Raw genomic sequence first — 24,148 nt, 5'->3', positions numbered from 1 at the left:
AACTTCTTAGCACGCGATATTTAGAATGTAAATGATATTAAAATAGCACATTTGATATTTTTTCCAATAAACAGTTTTGCAAAATGAATGACTAATATATATCTGTTGTATAAGAATAAGTATATGTGAATATATACACGTGTATTTTTCATTTTAAGATTTACTTTTTGTGCTACAATAGTACTACTTACTACTATTAAAAATAAAACTTTGAGAATAAAATTATTTATTGGATAAAAATTATTATTTAAGGATATTGTGTAAAAATAGTAAAGTTTTTCCTTACTGAGATATTGATTCAACTATAATTTAAAAATGAGAGTTATTTTACAAATTATGTCAATAAACTTTCTATAGTGCGCGATTATATATCAAAATTTATTTATTTAAATGTTTATAAATCTTAATTTTTTTTCAAAAATATGTTAATTTATTTTAAAATTGTTAAAAAATGTGATGGGGTTTATCAAAGTTTTCAGAGAGAAAGTTAATGCGCACGCATTCACGGAATTTGTCACCAAGATTAGTCAATCAGGCGGTGTTCGAAGATTTTATTAAATGCAGACGAACTTTCCCATGTCATGGAATTCTTCTTTTAAGTGGGTAATCGATTCAAAATGAAACCCGCCATCACACAATCGAGAATGGAGAAAGGAAGATTTGTTGTAAACGGGCGCGTTTTCGTCGCCCGGAGCGATTCCGAGAGGATTTTAGCTGCTTAATCAGAAAGTAACGTTTCATAATGGGCGCAGATCGAGCGAGTACGTATCATATGATCTTGATTCTCTAATAACATTGCTGTATTGCGTCGTAAATTATTAATCATCATTTCGTTGCACAAACTCGCTTCTTCCCGTTGCTCTCATACACGCTTCGGTTGCTTCACACGCTCCGTGCTCAACTAAAATTCCAAGATCTATTTTTTTTATTTTTATTTTTTTTACTTGTAATGATGGGGCTTTCGTAAGGCTTATACTAACTTTCTATATTCGTGATAATATAAGATCCAATAAGAGACATCACGGTATTCATCTTACATGTATATTAATTTATCACGATGGCATATATTTACACAAAAAAGAAAAGAATTTAAAAAAATTATAAAATATATAGATAACAGAAATATATCCATATGAATACAATCATAAAAGCATTATATACAATTTGTAAATTAATTGGTGTAATAATTTCGTTAAAATTTACATAATATAAAAGCGAACGTTTAAAGGCCGATTAATATGCCGCACATTTCTGTGAGAACACTGCTGAACAGGTGAATAATAAAATCGTGTTATATTATACGCAGGAAGCGGTGCACGAAAAAAAGCAGCTTTAAAACACCACGTCGCACAATTGCTTGCTCTCCGGAACACTGTTTTGGACGGAATTGTATAATGGACCAATGTCCGTTTAAGTTTTCCGCTCGATCTCGATCAGTGTTAAGTAATACTGTACAAGCGAATAAACGTTTCCTATATAATGCTATTCTTTCGATCTTTTATTTAGTAATAAAGAAACGGAATATGACGGTTAAACGATTGCTTCTTGCAAATATTTTTTTTAAATCTTCCGAAAGTTTACTACAAGTTATTAAACTGAAGCGTGTCACTTCCTTAATCTATCCATAATTTTATCCGTGGATTATGTAATGACAAAACAACCATGCGCAAAGAACGGTTAAAGTATTAATAATTATAAACAATTTTTAGAGTAGTTTAATTAAAATGCAAAAATAGAACAACATTTTTATTATGTGAAATGATAAAAATTATTAAACAGTTATTAAAAGACTGCAAGGTATTATAATAATTTGCATACGCGTGCGAATATAAATGATGATTATGTATTTTTTCTTTTATTATATACATACATTATAAATGTGATTTTTGTGTGAAATATAACTTCGGCTTTTTGGTAAAATAATTTTATGAACAAGCTGAATACTTCTTCCTTTAATGTAAAGATTCTTTTATTCTCGATTTATGTTATTGCATACGCGTGAAGAAAGATCTCTGTTTTTATCTTGTCTAATCGATATTATAGAGCATACTTCGCCGGAGAAAAATACCGAGAGAAGAAGTGGGTTCCTTATTCGTAACGTTCACCGTTCTATCTGATGGCTGTCTCCCACCTGACGGACCACAAGAACTCTTCCCACATCGGAGAAGTAAAACTCTCGGACCTTTTCTGATCTTCAACAGTTCCAAACTCGTTCTCGTCGACGTGCGAAGTCGTTAAATTCAACTGGCAGCTTAGGCTCTTCCTGATCTCTCGCCTCTTTTTAACTACGAGAAGCAAGGAAGGAAGGAAGGAAAGAAGACGCGTTGCATTGAATTCAATGCTAGTATCTTGGAAACGTGCAGGAGACGAGACTTTCTTCCGCGCCATTAGACGAGAACACGATACTGATAAGATCGAAGAAACAAACGTTAAGACAATAAAGGGAACGTCATCTGCACATCTGATTTCAGCGAGATAATTAAAAGAAAGGTGAATCTCATTTTCATTTACAAGGATTGTAAACAACTGAGATAGACTATTGAAAGTATCCGTAAATTAATACAGAAAATTCTGATGTACCAAAATTGGTGAAATTGGAAGAAGAATACAACAGGTGCTTCGTCGTGGTGTGAACGTCGAGATTGAGAGCCAGAAAGAAAATTATTTTCCGCGATGAAGCGAAGATATTTGTGCGTTCTATGGACCGCGTTGATACTGCGGATGGACATCTTCATAGCTGCTGAAGTCGATCCTGCAATTTTAAATCCCGATTTGCCGCGTTTTCAACAGGTAAGAAAATAATATTTTGAAATTATATCTATTCTATATATTTTATTATTAAATGAAAATTAAAATTAGAAAATAAACCGCATTTATAACATTATCTAATACATCTAATTATACAGAAATATAATTCAGTGAAATTTTTAATTACACTTTACAATATTTTACATATTTGTTTTAAATAATTTCCGATTTAAACTTACAATAGTCAAAAATTAAAGAAACTATCACGCGACGATTTTCGAATGATGATTTTCGAGAGAATTACTTTCATTTTTTTTTTTTTTTTATGAACTCTATCGCATAGCTGTAACTTTCTCTCTGTGTCAAAAAACTTTTTTCAGATAACCGGCAAAAGATTTGCATGACGGAAGTAATTAAATAAAAATGACGGTGATACTCATCTAATCTTTTGCGCGCTTAATTGTAATTTCATTTTGTATTATAATTTTGGTAAACGAATTAATATTAATATACAAAATCACAGATTTTTGTATGGATTTTTATCAAAAAAATATGCAGTTTTTTATAAAAATGATAAAATATCTGTAAATATGAAAATACAATACAATATTCTTCGTACTTTAATTGATTTTATGAGGCGATAGGATAACACTCTCAAGGTGGAAATTATTTGCAGCTTCACATTAATTCACAATCCGACGATGAAGTTGGTTTCCATGCTCATTCTAAAATCACAAACCTATAGTTACCAAATCGTATGAATGCGAACATTAAAAAATTTAAATACATAGGAAAAGCAACGTAAAAAATTATTTTATTATTCTTACATTTTACAGCTGTAAAATTTTTGTGTCCATACATAAAATTTGCACTAAAAATTTTTATAAAAAGTATTGTTATTCTTATTAATAAAAATGACGTTTGAGAATACAATAACTTCTAAATTATTATAAGCAATGTAGTGTATGAATATAAATAAAAATATGAAGAAATACTCTAAAAGTAAAAAAGACAATAGTAATACAAAAAATTAATGCTTTCGTAGATGGAATTATCTGCACGAGTTATATTAATCGCGCGTGGTTATAACATTTGTTATTAACATATATTGGCTTGGAAGCTATGGGGTTGGAAGAAAATATTAAATAAAAACTATATTGTTTATTTCGATCAGACCACATGTATGTTGATATAAAAAATCCATCAATCATTATTTTCACATGCGTTTCCGCAACGGGTGCTTTAATGTTTGATTGGATTCGCGTTTCGAAATTTCCACACAGATTCGCTTTAATATGTATATTGCCACGGGCACATAGATTACTGGAATATATGCAAATTTAATGAAATTGTCGCGTCTGACGTAACCAGATTATTGCTAGCGCGTCTATTGCATCGCAAATTTTCGGATTATCTTTCTCGACAATCTTAGTGAAATTTCACTGCCGAGACAGTAATCGTATACAAAAGGAAAAGAATCGCGCTGTGCATTAATTATGTTTTTTATCCGTCTTCTCTTATGAGGATGAACGAGTGGTAATCATACTTGTCTGTTCGTACTCGAATACTGCTACATTAATTATAGCATAAAAATTTTATCAACTACAATTAATGTTGCAATACGTAATAAGTATTATAGTAATTTTGTGAAATTTTATTTGCATTTGGAATCTTCTCAGTAACAGAGACGATTGCAAAACTCTATCATCGAATTTCTTATATCACTATATCTAATATTATTCCATTTCAGTTAACACTTTTATCCCTATTATATTTCCTTTCATTTAATATGTGCTTTTACAGCAAGTTAAAAAAAAAGTTTATGTTAATTATTTATATTAATTTAGTTATTCCTTTATCTTCAGTAGATCTTATTGTTAGATCAAACTGTTAGTGATTACTGTAGAAACTCGGAGAGTGTGATAGAAAAACAACAAAGATTGCACGCATTGAAAGTAGAAACGAATGCTCACCCACTAACAGAGTAACTTTTGACCCTCTATCTGGTTTCTCTCGCATATCTCTTCTCTCGCTTCTATTACATCTTCTATATCTATCATCTTGAATTATTCTATTCCATTTTTTACATATCTTTCTCTTTTCATTTTGCTAAATTTTTCTCTAAAATCGATTTCCATCGATAATTTAAGAAAATATTACTCTTTAAATACGTGAATTGCCGACGAACTTATGATAAATGTGTAGAAACTTGTATAAAAGAAGAGCGTCTTTTTTATTGTTTCAAAAATTTATAATATAAGTAAAAAGTAAAGTTCTTTTCCATCGTAACCTGAACAATTTTTATATCGGTAAAAAAAACTAATTTTATATAAATAATTTCTCTTTATTAAATCGATAAAGGGAAGCATTCTCTCTCGAAAGTTAATTGTCGTTAATTGAGAAGGTATATCGGAAGTGGATCCAAACGGTGTGGAACGATCGCAGAACCTTTCACTCAAGCCACTGAGAAAACGTTCAAGTTTCCATGTATGGTACAAAGAGTATTCCGTACGCGTATAAGAGGAAATATGTATATATGACGGATATTCAGTTAAAGTATCTTCCGGTTTGTCTCCTCTTCCGAGACGCTCGGACGATGTATACACACTGCGTATAAATAAGAACTTTCTAATAGGTGAACAACGAGAAAATGTTTGTCTTTGTCGAAAAAGAGAGAAATATCTCTCTCTATCTGATTAGATATACAATACAATCGATATTTACAATAGTGCATTTTACTTGAGTAACGACATAATTATTCTGATATGTTTGTGTTAGAATTCGCATATTGTATTTGTCACATTTCTCTTTTTCTCTCTCTCTCTTTCTCATTTTGTATATATAAAATAATATTATATATACGATATTTAAAAGAGTGTACGACATAATCATAAAGTACATGCGATAATAATATTTTCACAATTAATTAAGAGCGTTTAAAAAATATGTTTAAAATAATATATACCTATAATGAAAAGTTTCTTATATATATATATATATATATATATATATAATACTATGTTTTCTGATTAAAAAATAATTAAAAGTTAAAGCGCGCAGATACATTCTACAGTTTTTCTGTAATTTGCACAAGAGGAATTATGATTTCCACTTTTCTCTTCTTTTTGACTCGCTTAATTTTCCATAGTGATATAATTGAATACGTAGCATAATTCGCTCAACATTATATTGGGTTGTCTTTTGACATAAATAATAAAATTATTGATATATAATCTTACATACGCGTATAATTATAAGCGCATTATAAGCAAAAAGAGAAAAGAAGAAAATTATCATTTTGTAACAATTTTCTGGCATACGTTAGAAATCATTTTTACATCATAAATCGAATATGGCCTGATGCAAATGCAATTTTTCCTCATTGTTCCTTCAGTCGTTAAAATAATGCTTTAATTGCTACGATACTCTTCTTATTTTTTTTTTCTTGTTGAAGGGACATTCAAAGCATATCGAGAATAAATACGCGCGCGCATACAAGAATATAGAACTGTTCTTCTAAATATCATTTTCATACTCTGTGTGTGTGTGTGTACGCGCGCTTATGTGTGTGTATTTGTTTGTAATACAATATTTTTCTAGAATTATTTCCGTGCATACAAAATATTCTTTAGATTTCTTTCTCTGTTTTTTGAATTTTTGATTAATGTATTAAGAAATTGCATTATATCTGTTAATTGATGGAATCTTTCTGCAATTTTCGCTTATTCGAGGACACAAAGTGAGATCGAGGCAAATATACAGGACAATGGGTGAAGGTGAAGGATGCCACATGATCTTTCACTTTCTCCAGAAACCTTCCTCTGAGAATAACGGAGCGAATATGGCGCGAAGACGGGAGCAGAAATTCATTATTTTGTGAGAATAGTTGAACAGATGTAATTAATTTCTCGGGCGCGAGAGGAAATTACGCAATCTATTATTAGCTGGAAATCTTGTAAATGTTCTATGCAGAGTAGAATAGAATACGAAGCGTGTGTCGGAAAGAAATCGGTATCAGCAGCTATCTTAAGTGAAAATATATTTTTCATTTTAATGAAATTAATTACATACGACGTATTGGTTTATCACAAAACAATCGTCGATTAAATCAAACTAATTACATATGTACCGTTGTTGTCCAATTAAACTATTGTTTAGACTGTGCATTTTTAAAATCGCGATACAAAATGAATGCGGAAGAAAAAGGCTGACTTTCATGTCGCAAGTATATTGTATAGTATATATTGACAACATATGTATGGTATAATATATACTGTCAAGTATTACGAATATAAGTACGATTATGTTAACGATTTCTGTAAAATACGCGATAATTATAAAAATTTAAGAAAATATTGTTTTGACTATTGCAACGATGAGATGTACCTTTTGTAATCATTTTAATCCTATCTTTAATAACGTTTCTGTTATTATATATCAATTTTACACAATCGTCAGTTACGTAGTAGACAATCGATAATCAAATCTATAATTATAGGTAGTTAGCTGCAATCGTAGAACGTGTCTCTAATTTGCACAGCTTGTTCTTTCGCCTAAACCAATTTACTTACCTTCGCGTAATGTTGCAGATTATAATTGTAAAACGAAACGGGCAAATTATCAGTTGGCCAATGAGCGATCTGCTTTACTTTACGCAAACGAATTTAACGAAATCCCACCGCGAGAATACTCTACTACGATTTCAACATATAACACCGGACGAATCTTCTACACGCGAACCGTCTTTCCAATCTTACACAAATATTCACGAACACATTAATATCCTCCACAATTAAATTACAACGCAACGAAACAATCATTTATAGTAATATATAAATGATACGCCTATATTTTTGTCCTCTTATACTTACCTTACTTATTATATATATTTTACAACAATTGAGATTACCAAGTATTTACGTTCAGGTTCTTTTGTTTTGTAAAATGCAAACGCTTAACTACTTCAACATCTTATAGCATTTTATTACTAATTTCGTAAGCCAACATTTTTGGGTAGTTAATTTCTTGTCATTTTATATCTTCAAGCTTCATCGAACAATCTCGCTCGTGACTTGAGATTAGAAGTTGGGGTGGAAACGGGAAATCTTGGGTGTTATTACCGCATCGTTTCACTTTCTTCTAGACTCGATCTAACAACGACGACGCTTGATCGCTATAATTGGTATAAGTGCTAATAACCGGCGATCAAATGCTATTCAAGATAAATTACAAGCGATCGAAAAGAACGTTACGAGCAAGGCGTCACGTAAGGACACAATGCTTATATAGGGAGGAATGTTACGTTTACTGATCAATCTTACTTAGACAAGTTGTAATTGTGACGTTGCATTGACTTCCTTAATGTTTCTTACAACATTAATTTCTAGAAATAATATGTATCTTTTATTATACGCTCTTAATCTCTTATGATTCTGCTTGAGAATTTGAACAAAATTTTCCAAAAATATAGATACGAAGATATTCGATTTGAAATTTTTTTTATTATATATGGAGAAAAATAATAATAATTGTTTTATTGAAAACGATTATTGCATTTTATTTTTTTTAATCTCTGGATGAGTTTTCTTGGAATTCGAGTGAGAAAAAGGCAAACTATAATGTTTCTATAAATCAAGATACGATGTGATGCATCGCCTTGTAATTATCTGATTAATCAACTTTTTCTCGGTGGATATATAGTAAAGGTTAAACCTTTTTCCTTTTATTCATCTTTTTTTTTTTTCATCAGTCACGTTTACTATTCAATCCACGTATCCATGTGTATCGTCACGCAAATACGTTAAAATAAAAAATCCTGTTTCTCGGTGGCAGCAAATATTTAATGACGCAACGACATCCATTTATTTCGACAATCATATTTATTACTTCTGATCTCGTAAATTTTAAATGTTGCATATAGTACAATTTTTATACGAATAGTACTTTATACAAGCGGTATTTTTTCAGTCTGATAAAAATGAAATTCTAATGTTACTTTTTTATTGCAAGATGCTATTTATATAGTAAACAAAATATAATTTTTACATTTAGAAATATGCATTATACTCTAAATAAAATAAAATTAAAAATTTCTCTAAACTAAATCAAGAGAATTTTTCCAATTGAAATATTATTTAAAATCTTATTATATTAAAATCCTATATACCACGGTATAATACACTTTAACGAATTAATTATGCAAAATTTCTCAATCGTATAGAGAAATGTATCGCAAGTATGCTTAATGATATTTAATGATTTGCTGCGAAGAGTCTTCGAAAGTCCGTGAAGCGTCGAAAGCGTAATTTCGCGTAGCGTGCAAAATTTTCCGGATAAATGTTTCTGGTCGGTTGGACAATTTCCGCGTGCACTTTTTTTTTTCTTCTCATTCGTGCGCAAAACCGCCTTGGAAACCGCTTCCGATTAGTTTTTTTTTTTTTTTTCCCCCACTTGAAAATACATCGTGTTGAAAATGCACCAGGCGGTTTCGCGAGTAATGACAGTGAAACGGAAAGTGCGAATTCCGACTGACCCCAGAGGTGAAGTTTCTCTCGTCGATCCTCCTCGACAAAAAGACACGCCATTAATTATTTCTGAGAGAAATTTTCATTTATTAAAGTTAAAAGGATCAAGAAGAAACGCGTTATCAACGAGTTGTTCAGCCCCCTACTCTTCTTTTTCACTGCCTCTCTTAAACTCTGCAAGAAAATGTAGAAAAGAAATTGCCCCGTCTAGAAAATCGCCGCGAACACGTCGAACACAATCTTATTCAAATCACCATAAAACGTAAATTAAGAACGATAGCGTCATGCTCGTGGTGTGAGAAAGTTGCTAGCTAAAGAATCCCACTATACAGTGCCACAAGGCAAATAGCTCCACGTTATCGCAGTCGAGTGCTTTTTTTTTTTTTTTTTTTTTTTTTTTTTTTTTTTTTTTTTTAAAGTTCGTTTTCTTTATGGACAGCTTTTGTAGTAAATAGTAGTTGTAGTAATAATTATTTGTTATTTATTGGTTTTATAATTTATTAATTAAAATGATATATAATAAGAGCAACAAATTGATATTTTTCTCCAAAGAGAATTGGAATATTTATATAAGTAATCTAAATAATATGAGATAATCTGATTAAATGTATTGCTTTTGTTAATAGGAAATATTACAAAAGATACTCTGCTATTTAACGTAATAGCTAGAAGAATTCCCTTTATAGGAAGAAACATTTCAAACTTGCCTTTCTTTCGGCCTTTCTTTTTGTAGAAAAGTGAAGGAATACACGTAAGTTGCATAAGCGATTATGCGGTACTTTATGTCAGTTAGTGAATGCACATGTTCGATAGTGCATGCCAATAAATTACGCAATCCACGAGTATAAAATGAGAGTAATATATGATTGCCAACTATCATGATTATCTATCTATAATTTTCAATCAATTTGTGTATGGGCACGATTGAGCAATGTTATAGAAAAATATGATATCGGAAATAAAATCCAGGACTTGAATACATATATGTATCTTATTCTCTTGAAATCTTTCCAAAGAATTGAAAATATTTTTAAATATTTTTCTTACAAACTTTCAAGCAAAATATTTTACAGATGAATTAACTACAATATATAGTGATCATAAAAAGAACTTTATATACATACCGCTTACATTAAATTACAATAAATTGAGGAAGTCGAAGAAGTCAAAAGTATGATATACGAGACCAATTTATAGAGCTCTACACGAGTGGAAAGATATAGATCTATAATACAGCAATATAACAAAAGTTTAATATAAATTTTAAAAAGATTAGAAATTAAAACAAATTTAAGTTTTAAGAACCAAACTAGTTTGGATGTTGAACTTTGGACTTTTTGAGTGTGTTCTTTATTTTATAATAAAAAGATTTAACTATATCAATCAATTTTTATATTTCGACGAATGAGGAAAACAGATAAATTTGCATAACGTCACATAAAAAGAGAGAGATGCAACATCTTTCTCAAATTATCAATTTGAAAGAAACGTGGATAGCTTCTCGCAGTCTGATTATGTACCGCCCGTATTTACTGAGGCAATTATCGTGCGATGCATGACTATCGTAAAAGCCAAGTGCAACCCAGTGGTTGCGAGTTTCCCATAGGTGGGAAAAAAGGAGAACGTTTATTCCAATCGCGATTTCCTAGTACCTTTTCTCTACGAGCGTTATAAACACTCTCAAGCTATTCCTATGATCTTTGAATTGCCGAGAAAACCGATATAATCGCTTCAAGCAAGTAAGAGGATGTAATGACGTTATATGTTTGGAATGAATTATATATGCCATTTCCTCTGTTATCATAAATTTCATTTGAAAATCATTCACCATATATTTAGGAAAATAAACAAATTTAAGAAATGTGCGAAAAAGCTTACGAACTATTTTATATTGTTTGATACACAGGAATTTTTAATTAGGAAACGGATTAACTTTAACGTCTATAAATAAGCACAATAAAATCATTTAAAATTTTTGTTGAATTAAAATGGTTATTATTTTAAATTATAATAATGTACGATTTAATAAGTTTATAATGTGTTGTGATGCGTGTTTATGATGTTGAAAATTAAAAAGATTCAAGTTGACAAGTTAAATGCGCAAGAATCACATTTATGTATTCATTTATTACATGATCTAAATCTAAATCGTTAAATTTATTAATTGCCAAAGCCCTGTGTGTTCACCGTGGGAAGAGAATTTTCGAGACTGCGAGTAATAACCGCATTCTCGAATTGCGATCAATTTCCGTACGAAAGCGAGAGTTTTTCTCATGTAAATCGCATTGATCAGAGCGCTCTGTTTCTAGAAATTTTTATAATTGCGATGATATTAAGCGACATGTGATAATGTATTTATCCTATCTAAATTTATTTATATACGATTCGTGATCTCTAATATTTATTCGTTTGTTCAAGTATTGGACACTATCTATATGCTTCATTTTTCATCGCATTATTTTGTATTAAGACTCTATAAGATGATAAACTGTCGGTTGTAAAATATCATTACAACAGTATTTATTTGTTTTTAGTATCTTGAAATGTGTGTATAGGAGTTTAGAAAACATTGCTCTCTATACACTTAAAGACTTAACGTATAGAGAGAGAAAAAGAAATAGAAATATTCTCTTAAAATTATTTTTACAACATGAGTAAAATTTATTTTATATTTTTTTGTATACTCCTATATTTATTTCGAAACAGGTTTTTTTTTATAAATGTCATTTAGGAAAGTAGCTGGAGATTTTTATTTTTACCACTTCCGCCCTTGTAACATCAAAATTTTATCGATATTTATCGATTTATCGACACGAGCTCGACACAATATTGAGTTAAATTTCCGTAAAATTCAAATCTGCGCGATAAATCGTCGAATAGGATGTCCTGTCATTCTTATTATTCTAAAGTTTCTCTGTGAAGACGTCGTCACTTTCTAGGCCTCAATTATCTCCCGACAGGGGGGCACACTATTTCTCGAGACGATCGCACAAATTGTCAGGTGGCTCATTTGCGACTATAACAGAGAAAGAGAGAGAGAGAGATGGAAAGAGAGAAAAAGATTCAATTCCAGAAAAGACAAGTATCACAGTGCTAAAATAATACACAATTTTTGTTTTATAAACGACTTTTATCGACCTTTTTGTGAGTCATTAGTTTTCATGATTGACAAAATATAAAAAATTTACAATGTTATCATTATTAAAATTAATCATATGAAAGATTGAAACTGTAACCAATGATACGACAGAGATAGATACAACTTGCGAAATGCAATCGTATAAATAACTTTAAAAATTACTCGCGGTACCCTCATGCAAAATTATCTCGCGTCATGGTATTTAAAATTGAACTAGTATGTTATTGAAACTAGTATCAATACCTTACACTTGTCAATTCAACATTATCTCACTTTTCACGATATTTAAATTATTATTTTAATCATCAATCTATCCCAGATCTTTTCTACAAATAATAGTAAAAATTTTATTCCTAAAAACTTTTCAGAAATTTATATAGATATTTATATAGAAACTTATAAAAAATTTAACATGAATCTTCTTTCAGAATAAAAAATACTACGAATATTTTATGAACGCGACAGAGTTGTAGATTGCACATGAAAAAAAATGGTTAATGATGCAAAATGCGGATATCAACCGTGAGAGTGTTATATAAAGAACCAGCATATATACGCCGATATTCATTCGAACATGATATGTAAGTTGTTATGTATGCGAAAGGCGCGAAATGGAAACTGCAGTAGGTCGCACTTTCTCGAGAAGACGCGGAGACCTGTCTCACAACGGGTCCACAACGGCAGAAGGCATCCAAGAGAAAGGAAGATCGAACAATACTTCTCTTAATTATGGCCACCTTAATTATTCACGTCTTTCTCGTGCACACAATGAAAGAAACAATGAATTTGCGCTTTGCGTAGTCTTGTATCGTTATAATATAGCGATAATGAGATCAATAAATAGGAATTATAGCTTGTCATATATACATCGGAGAAGTGAAATCTTTAAAATAAATGTCTACATTTATTACATAGTACATACATAAGAGCTATGGCCACTTGTTGACTTAAGAATCGTTTATACATATATATAAATATTGTTCATTTCTAAAATTCGAGAATTAATTAGTGTTAACCTGTTCAATTAATTTTGCGATTTAAATCAATCTTTTCTTAAGCTTCCTTTTTATTATCCTGTTCTTTTACTCTGTATGTAAGACAAACTATACTGCGCGCACGCAAATACACATAAGTCAGATTTGGGTGATTATAAAAATTATTTTTAAAGGACTATTTTTTTATTAAAAAATTAAAATACATATCGTAAAATAAATGTCAATCTATTGTTTTTAAATTGTGCCCTATTAGTTAGGGCACGGGATAAGATTGAATACGTACGATGTCTCAACTCTTACTAACAATAAATCACAAAGTAATTTTCTCGTCGATTTTCACTTACAATTAATTTTCAGCGAGCGCTTCAGAATTTAAATCCACGTGCGATAATTCACAAGCTTATGACATGCATTGAATCGTCGCGAATCGCTAAGTAAATCCCAAGTATTTGCTTTCGCTTTAAGAAGATTTTATCTTGTTATCATATATATATATATACATGGCATGTCTATAAAATATTTCAGTAGAATGAAAAGTGTAAAAATAATTAACCGCAGTCATTTCTGACAAAATTGAAGAACAAAATTAACAAGTTTTTATACTCACATTTTTTATATTCTTCTCTTTTTTTTCTACATATTCTTGTTGAAAATGTATTAACGCGCTCGAAATGCTCAGAATTTAATTACAAAGATTCTATATTACATGAGATATACGAGATGAATGAAAAGCAATAACCGCAACAATTGCTATACCTAAGCAAAAACTTTTACAACATAAATCAATCGTTTGATTTTCGGATTTCAAAATAAAAATGTATATACGTATCGTTATCATTATATCTATTTATTTTATATCTTATATATTTATCTCTTACAAGCTGTATTTATATATCATCCGTTTTATTTATATTAATTTAATATACATTATTAAAATCTTTAGAAAGAATTCACCAACACACTAAATATTCAAACTTAGTAAATAAAGAGAAAAATTTTATTAAGACGACTATATCAAGAGAGTTTTTTAAACTTTAATTATAATTTATATTTTATGATTTTTTGGCTCACAAAGCTTATTTATAAATAATATATTTTAAATGAATTGTGATTATTTTCAAAAAATTACACTTACAATTAATGATTTACTTTTTTTAAAGAATTAACGATATATTTGTGTAAATTTTTGTTTCTAGGGTCGCATTGTGCATGATCCGCGACCTCGTCTCTCGGTTTCCCAGCAAGCCCAGATATTGAGCGATGTGCAGCAACATCAACAACAATATCGGCGTCCCACGCAAGATTCCAAAAACTCGCGAGTAACGTCGTTTTCCCCGTATGATCAAGTGCAATCCAGCACGCCGTATTCTTCCTTAGCTAAATACAAGGTCGATCGAACAAAGCAGCAACAATTGCAGCAATTACTACAACAACAACAGCAGGTGCAACAACTTTTACAACGACAACAACAAAAGATCGCTCAGCAATTTAGTGCTTCGAATTTAGTGAACGGCGCAGGTTCAATTCAGACACCGCAATTCCCGCAACAATATAATAATGGCCAATACAACCAGAATGGCTTCCAAAATCTTCATCAAGATTTGTCGCAACCACTATTTAACGATCAGCAGACGTTGCAGTTGCAAGAATATCTCGAGAAACAACGCCAGCTGGAACTGTTGCAAAAACAACGACAGCAATTGTTGTATGAGCAGCAAGAATTGCGGAGGCAGCAAGAGCTGCTACGACTTGAGCAACTAAAAAAGCTTACGTCCACTACGGCACCTATATCAACCGCGACATCGGCCCCGATTGTTGTCAGCACGACTTCCACGCCATTGCTGCTGTCTTCGCCAAAGGCGCGACGAATCACACCATCGGAAGCAGATCTTTTTCTTAAGGCAATTGCTAATCATCAGAAAAAATATACAACAGCAATACCAACAACGAGTACAACGACCACTACTACCACATCTTCGCCATCCAATAAATTCCATCTAATAAATTCCAAGACTCACCAGGAGATACCGGAGAATCTACTCAGTCTTATTCAGGACCAAGAAAATCGATTGGCGCAGCAGGACAAACTGAAACCGCAGATAAAAGTGATTTATCAAACCGATAAATCGAGTTCTACGCAACAAACTTCCAGCGGTAAAAGCAAAAGCTCCCAACAATCCGCGGTTTCGGAAAGGGAATTGTTGCTAAGACAACTCAAGCTTGCTCTAGCTCAGTCCGGCGACAATGATGACATCGTTAGAAATGTCACTACCAGAGATCTGATATTGCCGAACGGTAAAAAGATTCAGGTTATTCATGCGCCGAACGGTTTGTCCTCCATTGCACCATCGACCGACAGTTCAACCCTTCAGACATCGGTTCTGCTATCCTCGACGACAAGCACCATCAAACCGCCGAAGGCAATCTTTGAAGAGTTAACAAAGGGCGGCGTGCTGCCGCCAGGCGCCGATTTCGAGATTATCCGACAGAAGAGCGACGGAAAGCTCGAGGAAATCGGCAAGACACCGATCATTCAGAATCCGGCGAAGAAGGTCACGTTTGTCGTGTTAGAAGAGCAGTCGGATGGCAGTTACAAAGTGCAAGGTGTCAAAGGCAACGCCAATGACAAGGAAAGCGGCACCGATGTCGAGTCCATCGTTGAAAGAATAAAAAAAGGCGAGTTGAAGCTACCACCCAGCTCGTTTGTATCAACTACCCAACCTTCCACGCTCGAACATTTTGAGTCCAGCTTTGATCCAAATTTAGTGTCGACTGATATATCCAGAACGTCTCTTCAATCTGTCAGCACTTCGGCGGCGACTTTCAGACCTACCACTCTTAGATCCACCTCAAAACATAGCGAAAGGTACAAGCATATCACACGTTTATTTGCATAAATATTCTTATTCTTTATATACCTTAATTTATTTGAAAATCATGCGATAAATGAACGTAATATTTCTGTTCCACACAACATGCTTGATTCTAAAGATTTATATAATTCACTTGTTTTTTTCTGCTATGTATATTTCACTCAAAATTTTCTTTTATATTTTATCTATCTATCTTGAGTAGAATAAACAATACTTGCAATGGATTTTTTGAATAAAAAAATCAACTTTTTAGCAAGTCAACAACGACGGATTATTTTCCTTACGTTACGGTGTCATCAAACTCTGTGTCCACGACCGACAAATACGTGACCTCGGCATCTAGTGTCACGGGTCACGTATACAACACATTAAATCCCAGCCCAACTAAGACGAGCTTGTCAGATCACATTCCACGTGTGACCACCAAGTATTCATCGTCTACTAGGGGTCAATTTATCCCGACGATGGCGCCGGTGAACGAAATCGTGACTACAGTGACGCCGACAACCTCTTACATACATTTTTCTAGACATCCGTCGACGGAGGCCTCGTCAACATTGAAAGCATTACCTCACAGCACCTTGCAATCTAGTTCGCAGAACGGAAATATCGTTTCTCAGGAAAAGGACTATGAAAGGACTACCGTGTTGCCTTCGACGAAAATTTTGTCGGAAAGTTTAGCTACGCTGCTGAGGAGAGAAGGTCTTTTCGCTATGGCAAAGTATCTGAGGCAATCAGGATTGGATAATGTGTTAAATGAAACTGGTGAGTCGGTTGTCAAATATGCTTGTGATAATTTTTAAGTTACTAATTTAAAAAATTAATTTTTTTATAACACTTTTTTTATAACATGTAAAACGCGCGTGTTGGGGAATATATAGGTAGATGTTTAAAGTTGAAAGGAATATTTTTTTCGTTTTACGAATGAAAGTGAAGATTTCGGAGACCTTTAAACTTTCCCCTTCACAATTTACATCGATATTATTAAGCGAAAGTTAACAGAGGTTTGGTGTTTTATGATTCTGTAAAAAAATTTCCAGTTATCCAATGATATAGTCGTTCCAGTGTAAATGAATAATTTAGTGAGCAAGTTCTTTGCAGACAGTAAATTTATAAACGTTGATATAACTGATTTAATGCAAGTCCATTTCTGCAATTCCATTTCTGTTTGTGAACCTTATAGCATTATAAGAATATAGTTTATAGAAACATGTATAGAGCAAAATATGATAGCATTATATTTAACAAAAATGTTTAATATCTTGAAACAAAAATTAATAAATTCACAATTCAATAATACATTAAATAATAAGTTAATAGATTAGATAGAGCTTTTCATATACAGAATATTACTAGTATGTTATATAATTTTGCAAAATACATCTTCCATGTAATACTACAAGATAGCTGTAGTCTCATCCAACAATATTGCAAGGCAGAGGATAACTTACATCTCAAAGTTTTTGTCAGACTCAAACGGTTGTACAAACAATCCCGGTTGGTGGGCAGTGCCTCTCTTTGCACAATCTACCGTCATTTGTATCTCGTGTTTTGCTTTAGTCGTGCAACGTTCCTTAGAAAAATGTTCTCACGACTCACTTGCCGAGATTTCGACACAGCCTCTCTATCTTACGAGAACATAAAGACAAGGCGTTCCTCGTTACGCGGAATCTCGCAAAGAAGACACGCGAGATTTAAATACTTGTTAGAATTATCGTAAAAATTAACTCGCTTAGTTCATTATCTCTCTTAGCTTTTTGATTTCTTTTTTCTGTGTTAAGAATTATAAAACAAAATTTGTTTCATAATTTAAACATACAAATACATATACATTGAAAATTACGTGTGTTATAATGCGACATACGAGAATTACGTAATAATTATTCCCCCTATGTATCTAATGTAAAATTAATTTCTGACGCATTATGAAGAATGTAGTTCAAGTTGAACTTCTTTGTAACATATTGTAGAATAGTATAGATTCATATATATTGCGCTTGGAGAAGAGAATATCTGAAAAATAAAATGTTCTTATATCGACATAAATACATTATATGCTATATCATTTTGTAATATTACTTACAGGTCCATATACTGTATTCGTCCCTACAGATAAGGCATTCAGGACGTTATTAGTGCAACTGGGAGGACCAGAGAAAGCTGAGGAGAAGTTCCACGATAATCCGAGACTCTTAAGTGGGGTACGCGTTGTTGTGTTATATATATATATAAACATTATTAATAATTTATCTTCCTAACAATAGATTTCCCTAATGTCAACTAGCTGATTGTATCGATTAAACTTAGATTCATCACGTTTTTTCCTACAGAACTCTCTAATACACTACAACAAAAAATAAAGTTATCGATCAAATTGTAAAAATTTTAATAATAATTTAATATTAAGCAATCTCTTTCTCTCTCTCTCTCTCTCTCTCTCTCTCTCTCTCTCTCTCGATATGATAAACTAAATAAATATTGTAGCTAATATTAGGAATCGCTAATGTTTACACAGAAATTTATATTGACGAGAATCTTTTGACAGCTCCTCCTTCATCACGTTATACCAGGAGGTTTCAGGATCGACTCCCTGCAGGATGAGATGACCGGTGTCAGTCTCGCTGGGACGCAATTACGAGTAAATGAATACGCGATGCAGGATCATGAGTGGAATGATATAAAAGTAATTCCATATTTAAAAATTTTTCTATTTTTTCATGGAAAAAGCTTTGTCTTTTCAAATCTTTTTAATTTCTTTATTTTATTTAATCTTATTGAATCGTTCATTTTGTGTTATCGTCATGTCTCTCTAACATTTTTATTATTTTGTTTTTCTCAACAAGATATGTTTCTCAATAAGAAAATATTCATATATATTTGACTACAAATTACACATACTCAATTATCTTATTAAGCATCTTATTAGCTTTTATGTGGTTGTGCGTGATTCAGTCTATTGATCTTCGCAAATTTATTAGAAATCGTACTTTTGCTTGATGTTGCGCTATAATGTCAATCCACTTCTCATAAGATGCATCTACTTAACATACAAAAGATAATCAAGTCCAACAAAGATAATTAGATACCGCACGGTTCAAGTTTCACTTCATTTGTAATTTTTGTATTGTTTGCAAATAGGTAATGACGATAAACGGGGCACGCGTCGCACCCAACAAACGGGACATCGAGATTCCTCAAGGTATCGCTCATGCTATCGACAGGGTCATGTTCCCGCTTCCGGTCGGAGATTTGGTGCAGACTCTGCAAGCCGATCGTGAGAGGAGATTTACTATGTTCCTCAGAATGCTTCATATGTCAGGCTTAGAGGAGACACTCGCGGGTAAATTAGAAACTCACATTAAAAGCGTAATTCCTGATTTATAAATCCCTAGTAAAGAGATGTCCTTCTTATATTTTTCATTTGCAAATTCGATGGATCGTTTTAAATTTTTACGATTGTTTTTATTATTTAATATATCTAAATCTTCAATTTTAGGACCGAAGACATTCACTGTCTTTGCACCGATTGATTCCGCTTTCACCGATGCATCCGTGAAGAATGGCGCGTCAATCTGGACCGAAGAGGACGGTGCGGAAGCAGCAAAAGCTATAATCTCGCGGCATGTAATTCCTACAACTCTTTACACAGCGGGTATGAGGTATTACATTCAAAAGGATACCCTTCGTCCGCAGTCGCCAGTTCATATTCACAAAAATGGTGGTACGTAATTTGCAAATGTTTCATTCATTCATTTATTCTATTACACAACTGATATCCTAATAGTAAACTTCGCGTATTAATATCTTCAATTAATTCTTCATAAAAAATGTGTCGCAATATTTATAAAAAATAAGTGATATTGAATAAACGAAATAGTTCCTCATATAACTCTGCGTTTATTGTTGTTTCAGGACGAGTACGGATAAATGAGGCACACGTTGTAACTCATAATGTGCCAGCAACGAATGGAGTGTTACACGCTATTGACGGAATTCTATAAATTTTTTTGCGGTTTGAATGATGAGTATGAATCTACGATATCGAATTGCAGTGTAGGTTGCAATCATGCAGGTAATATCATTTGTAACATAACATTTATGTACTATTTTTTTGAAAAACATATAAGATGGACATAATTTTTTTTATTTAAGTGCGATGGAGAATGCACATAAGAATTAGAATATATGAGATGATTAGTATAACCATGCTTGCATAAATATATGCTCGCCCCACTCGTCGCAATTGGATTCACTCATCAATAAATTAACGAATTATGCCATAAGTGTCGTGAAATTTGACGAAGAAATAACGAGACCTCACTCTTAACATTGTGTATGTATACATACTAATTTATATACAATATATATAGACGTATACACATATACACACACGTTACAGTGATCCAATGTACTCCTACCATATGAATAAGAGTACAGAGAATTAATCACTATTGTATAGAATGATAACGCGATACCGTGAGTACTTAGGATCTTATTTGTAGCTTGTATTATTTTATAAATAAATGTACAGAATTTATTTCTCTGCGCGAGAGATTATATTTATACAAGGATTATATTTATACTCTCCCAATTTTGCATCAAGGAAAGAATATTTGGTAATGGAACAAAATTTGCATTTTTGTTTAATAAATAATTATCACTTTTAAATAGATATAATAGTTAAATGCTATATACAATATTAGGAGATAATTCTTTTATTATATAATACGTGGTTAATGCTTTGATCGTCCTTTAGGATTGGATCAACTTCATCAAGAAGTTGCCTAATAATTTGTCTTGTATTTTTTAATTTCTACCATTATGTGATGTATGTTTGTAAGTTGCGTGCGCGCATTCGGCGGCAGGATCTTATGAAGGCGATGATAATACTGCACCAACTGCGTCATCGCGCGTTGCACTAGTGCACCGCCGAGCACCAAGTTGGGAAACGATTTTAATACTTCCCGATGTATTTCTTCTAACGCTCGTTTCCAATTATTTGTGAAACATTGCACCAAAGCCAATGCTTTCCCCTCCTGTCGTTTCAAATCGTCGACTTGGCCCTTTTCTATTAGAGCTTCCGATTCCTTCACCAACTGGATTATACCACCAAAATGCGGACTCAGGACTTCCTCGACAAACTCGGAGGAACGGGCGTTCAATTGCTCTCGAAAGCTTTCCGCTTCCTTGGAATTGTCTCGTGTTCTCTCCTTTAAGTTAAGTATAACATTTGTTATCTCTCGATATACAATATATATAAAGCATATAGGCTCTTTTCCATGCATATAGTTGAATTTACTTACCATTAATACTCCAAGTACCAGATCATAATTATTGATAAGAAATATTAATTGATACGTCCGGTTTTGGAAAATGGCTGCCATTCTAAACAAGAAGCATTGTACAGCTTCTCTCAGTTCTGCTAGTAATTGAGTTGCTCCTTCGCAAGGGAATCCCTCAACTACACTTACGATTGCTGCGCTAAATTCCGCATATCTTCTGGTAATCTAAAAATACACGATTATATTGAACACTACTATACAATTATTTATTGCGATGCTACATATATGATATAAAAACAATATCTTTTACTTTTCGATACTTACATAATGTGGGCCAGTTTCTTTGTTCAATTTTAATGGGTCACAATCTTTTATACTCTGTATATTTAACTGGAACACCATTTGAAATCTAAAATACAGATATAATTGCGCAAATTGTAAAAGCATCTAAAAGAATTATTATTATTACAATTAATATTTTTGAATATAAGTGTGCAATTACTAAATACCTAGGCCAAATTGTGGCTGTTAAAGTGTCCCAATATTTATCCAATGCTGGTACAGCTCTTTTGTGACAAATCAATTGATAACGCATCACCAAATGCAAGCAAAGAAATAGAGCAATTGTATCATAACAATCGTCGACAAATGATTGCAAGTTTTTTATCATAAGGTTTAATGTTTTTCCCATGATCTATCGAACAAAGAGAAATAGTTTACAATATCAATTTATTTTATGCAATAAATTATTATATACATGCGATTCACTTAATCTTACTTGATTAAAAATATCTAATGCCTGTGCATTACGAGCCTTGAAAAACTCAAGCAAGAATAGATATTCTCGGCAGGCATTATCAACCAAAGCGTATTGTTCGCTTCTGAATAGCGCTTCATAATGATACTATAAAATTATAATATATCGATTTATCAGTATGTTTTAAAGGGTACCAAAGTATACGTAATCGTACATATCATTGGTATATACCCGTGTTTTAGAGGCAGTATGTGGTACAATTATAGATGCTTCCAATTGAGAGGACAAAACTTCACCCCTTGTATCTATCGAAAAAACAGTACCTTTGTTCTTTAATGTCGTTTTATGAAATATACCTCTACTTGCTGTATCTTCGACTCCCATTAAATCATCCTTTGATGCTCTCTCTTCAAACTTGCAAAAATAATTGTATCATAAGTTAAAATATGTTGTGTCTCTCTCAATTTTTAAAAAACATTAGTTCTTCCGTTTTACCTGTAATTTCATCAGCTTCGACGAGTACATCTTGAAATATGAATAATATATTTTGCTCATGGTATCAATGTATTCTCCACAAATTTCCTCTGCCACATTTCTTTCATTTGCCAAAACAAACTCAAAGAAAAATTTATATTTTAGCATATTATTCTGTGGCACTTGATAATTTGACATAGGCTTCCTAAATTTATAAATTTGCTCTAGTAAGTATGTCCTAATCTTTGTCATTGCCTTAATCTTTAGTTTTTCTAGTATGTCCGTTACATCTAGACAAGATTTTGCATCTTTGAAACTTTGCTCTTTCACAAAGTTAATTTTGTGATTTAGGGTTTGTAGCTGAATTGAAAATTCCTTCTCGGTCACAGGACAGTCCATGATACCACTGCAAAGAGCTCGATGCATATAATTCGAGTTTATCTAGATGTAATATTTTCTCTTATAAATTGTGTCGATAAATATTTCTTACGCGATCAGAGCTTCAGACACTGTCATATCTTCGATAAATTGACTGAGCGGGCCACGTATTACTTGCCTATTAGATAGCTGCTGGCTCATAGCAACAGATTTACGTTGTAAACAAAGTATTTCGGAGCTGATACTTCCTAAATCTGATTGAAAATTCATCAACATCGATTCCATTTTCTGCAATTAAAAGATAATATATTAATATCTCTATGAAATTTATTCCGAGAAAATTTTTTTCTTGTTAGTAATATCACTTTACATAAAGATAAACTATCAAAACAGACTATATGCGAAGCATATTTTCTCATGAGTAATACTCATTGTTCGCTCAAATTACACGTCGACGTGTTAATAACATCCGATCCATGAAATGTCAACAACGATCTTAATCTTAAGATCTTAATCAACTTACCTCCAATATATTATCGCAAGCAGCAATTTGATTGTGTAGACTAGCTATGTTCTCACTCTCCTTGATATAATCTTGGATCGACTTGTTCTCGACTTCCTTGAGTTCTTTTTCGATTTGTCTGGAATACTGGCGTAAGTCGGTGCCAGTCTTGAGAACTTCCTGAACGACATCGTCGCCGAGATTCTGAGGCAATTGCTCCTCGTTGTTGTCTATCTCGATCATTCTCAAATTCCTTCGGTATAACTCAGACGTGAGGTAATTAAACAATTACTTCATTTACGAAATGTTTCGATCACTTTTATCATTACTTTGCATCACGATCTGTAAATAGAGATAACCTCAAATCGTTTCTTCTTGTTTATGATACGGATAAATATATAGGCTGCGGTTCGAAATACGCTCACAGCGCTGCGAGCGTATTTCCAACCGCAGCCATATTGGCTGCGTTCCGATAT

The 24,148-nt window shown here is 32.4% G+C and overlaps 2 protein-coding genes across 5 annotated transcripts; one reads left to right on the top strand and one right to left on the bottom strand.

Moving 5' to 3' along the window:
* Positions 1 to 4: 4 nt before the first annotated feature.
* Positions 5 to 20,812, top strand: LOC138932981 (ras guanine nucleotide exchange factor R). Of its 2 annotated transcripts, XR_011446903.1 has the most exons (12): positions 5 to 27; positions 473 to 761; positions 2,044 to 2,490; positions 2,566 to 2,790; positions 14,603 to 16,272; positions 16,533 to 17,044; positions 18,365 to 18,480; positions 18,825 to 18,962; positions 19,418 to 19,619; positions 19,776 to 20,000; positions 20,192 to 20,351; positions 20,432 to 20,811. XR_011446903.1 is itself a non-coding variant. In XM_070295349.1 (11 exons), exons 4-11 carry the CDS (start codon positions 2,674 to 2,676, stop codon positions 20,278 to 20,280), a joined length of 3,069 nt encoding a protein of 1,022 aa, XP_070151450.1. In that variant the 5' UTR covers positions 5 to 27; positions 473 to 761; positions 2,044 to 2,490; positions 2,566 to 2,673; the 3' UTR covers positions 20,281 to 20,812. The 2 variants fall into 2 exon arrangements, 1 of the variants encoding a protein (XP_070151450.1); XM_070295349.1 differs by having other exon boundaries at positions 20,192 to 20,812.
* Vps52 (vacuolar protein sorting 52) lies at positions 20,112 to 24,100 on the bottom strand. Of its 3 annotated transcripts, none has more exons than XM_070295351.1 (9): positions 23,694 to 24,100; positions 23,283 to 23,458; positions 22,814 to 22,997; positions 22,550 to 22,732; positions 22,340 to 22,465; positions 22,071 to 22,255; positions 21,886 to 21,970; positions 21,583 to 21,786; positions 20,112 to 21,489 (listed from the first exon to the last, which is right to left on the bottom strand). In XM_070295351.1, the coding sequence occupies exons 1-9, from the start codon at positions 23,913 to 23,915 to the stop codon at positions 21,064 to 21,066; spliced, it is 1,791 nt and encodes a 596-aa protein (XP_070151452.1). In that variant the 5' UTR covers positions 23,916 to 24,100; the 3' UTR covers positions 20,112 to 21,063. The 3 variants fall into 3 exon arrangements, with proteins under 3 accessions (XP_070151452.1, XP_070151453.1, XP_070151451.1); XM_070295350.1 differs by having other exon boundaries at positions 20,113 to 21,489; positions 22,814 to 23,198; XM_070295352.1 differs by lacking the exon at positions 23,694 to 24,100 and having other exon boundaries at positions 22,814 to 23,233; positions 23,349 to 23,418.
* Positions 24,101 to 24,148: the final 48 nt, after the last annotated feature.

This window comes from Polyergus mexicanus, unplaced genomic scaffold (assembly GCF_030449975.1).
Source record: "Polyergus mexicanus isolate NDT 795.1 unplaced genomic scaffold, iyPolMexi1.0 SCAF_5, whole genome shotgun sequence".
NCBI classification, from domain to species: Eukaryota; Metazoa; Arthropoda; class Insecta; order Hymenoptera; family Formicidae; genus Polyergus; species Polyergus mexicanus.
The sequence above is the reverse complement of the archived record's forward strand: the minus strand, read 5'-3'. Positions and strand labels throughout refer to the sequence as shown.

Coding starts and splice junctions, on each gene's coding strand:
- LOC138932981 (XM_070295349.1), top strand. CDS start 2,674: ATGAAGCGAAGATATTTGTGCGTTCTATGGACCGCGTTGATACTGCGG. Junction 16,273..16,532: donor ACCTCAAAACATAGCGAAAG/GTACAAGCATAT, acceptor TCAACTTTTTAG/CAAGTCAACAACGACGGATT. Junction 20,001..20,191: donor TCATATTCACAAAAATGGTG/GTACGTAATTTG, acceptor TTGTTGTTTCAG/GACGAGTACGGATAAATGAG.
- Vps52 (XM_070295350.1), bottom strand. CDS start 23,915: ATGATCGAGATAGACAACAACGAGGAGCAATTGCCTCAGAATCTCGGC. Junction 23,459..23,693: donor CTTGCGATAATATATTGGAG/GTAAGTTGATTA, acceptor TTTTAATTGCAG/AAAATGGAATCGATGTTGAT. Junction 22,256..22,339: donor CATTAGATATTTTTAATCAA/GTAAGATTAAGT, acceptor TTTGTTCGATAG/ATCATGGGAAAAACATTAAA.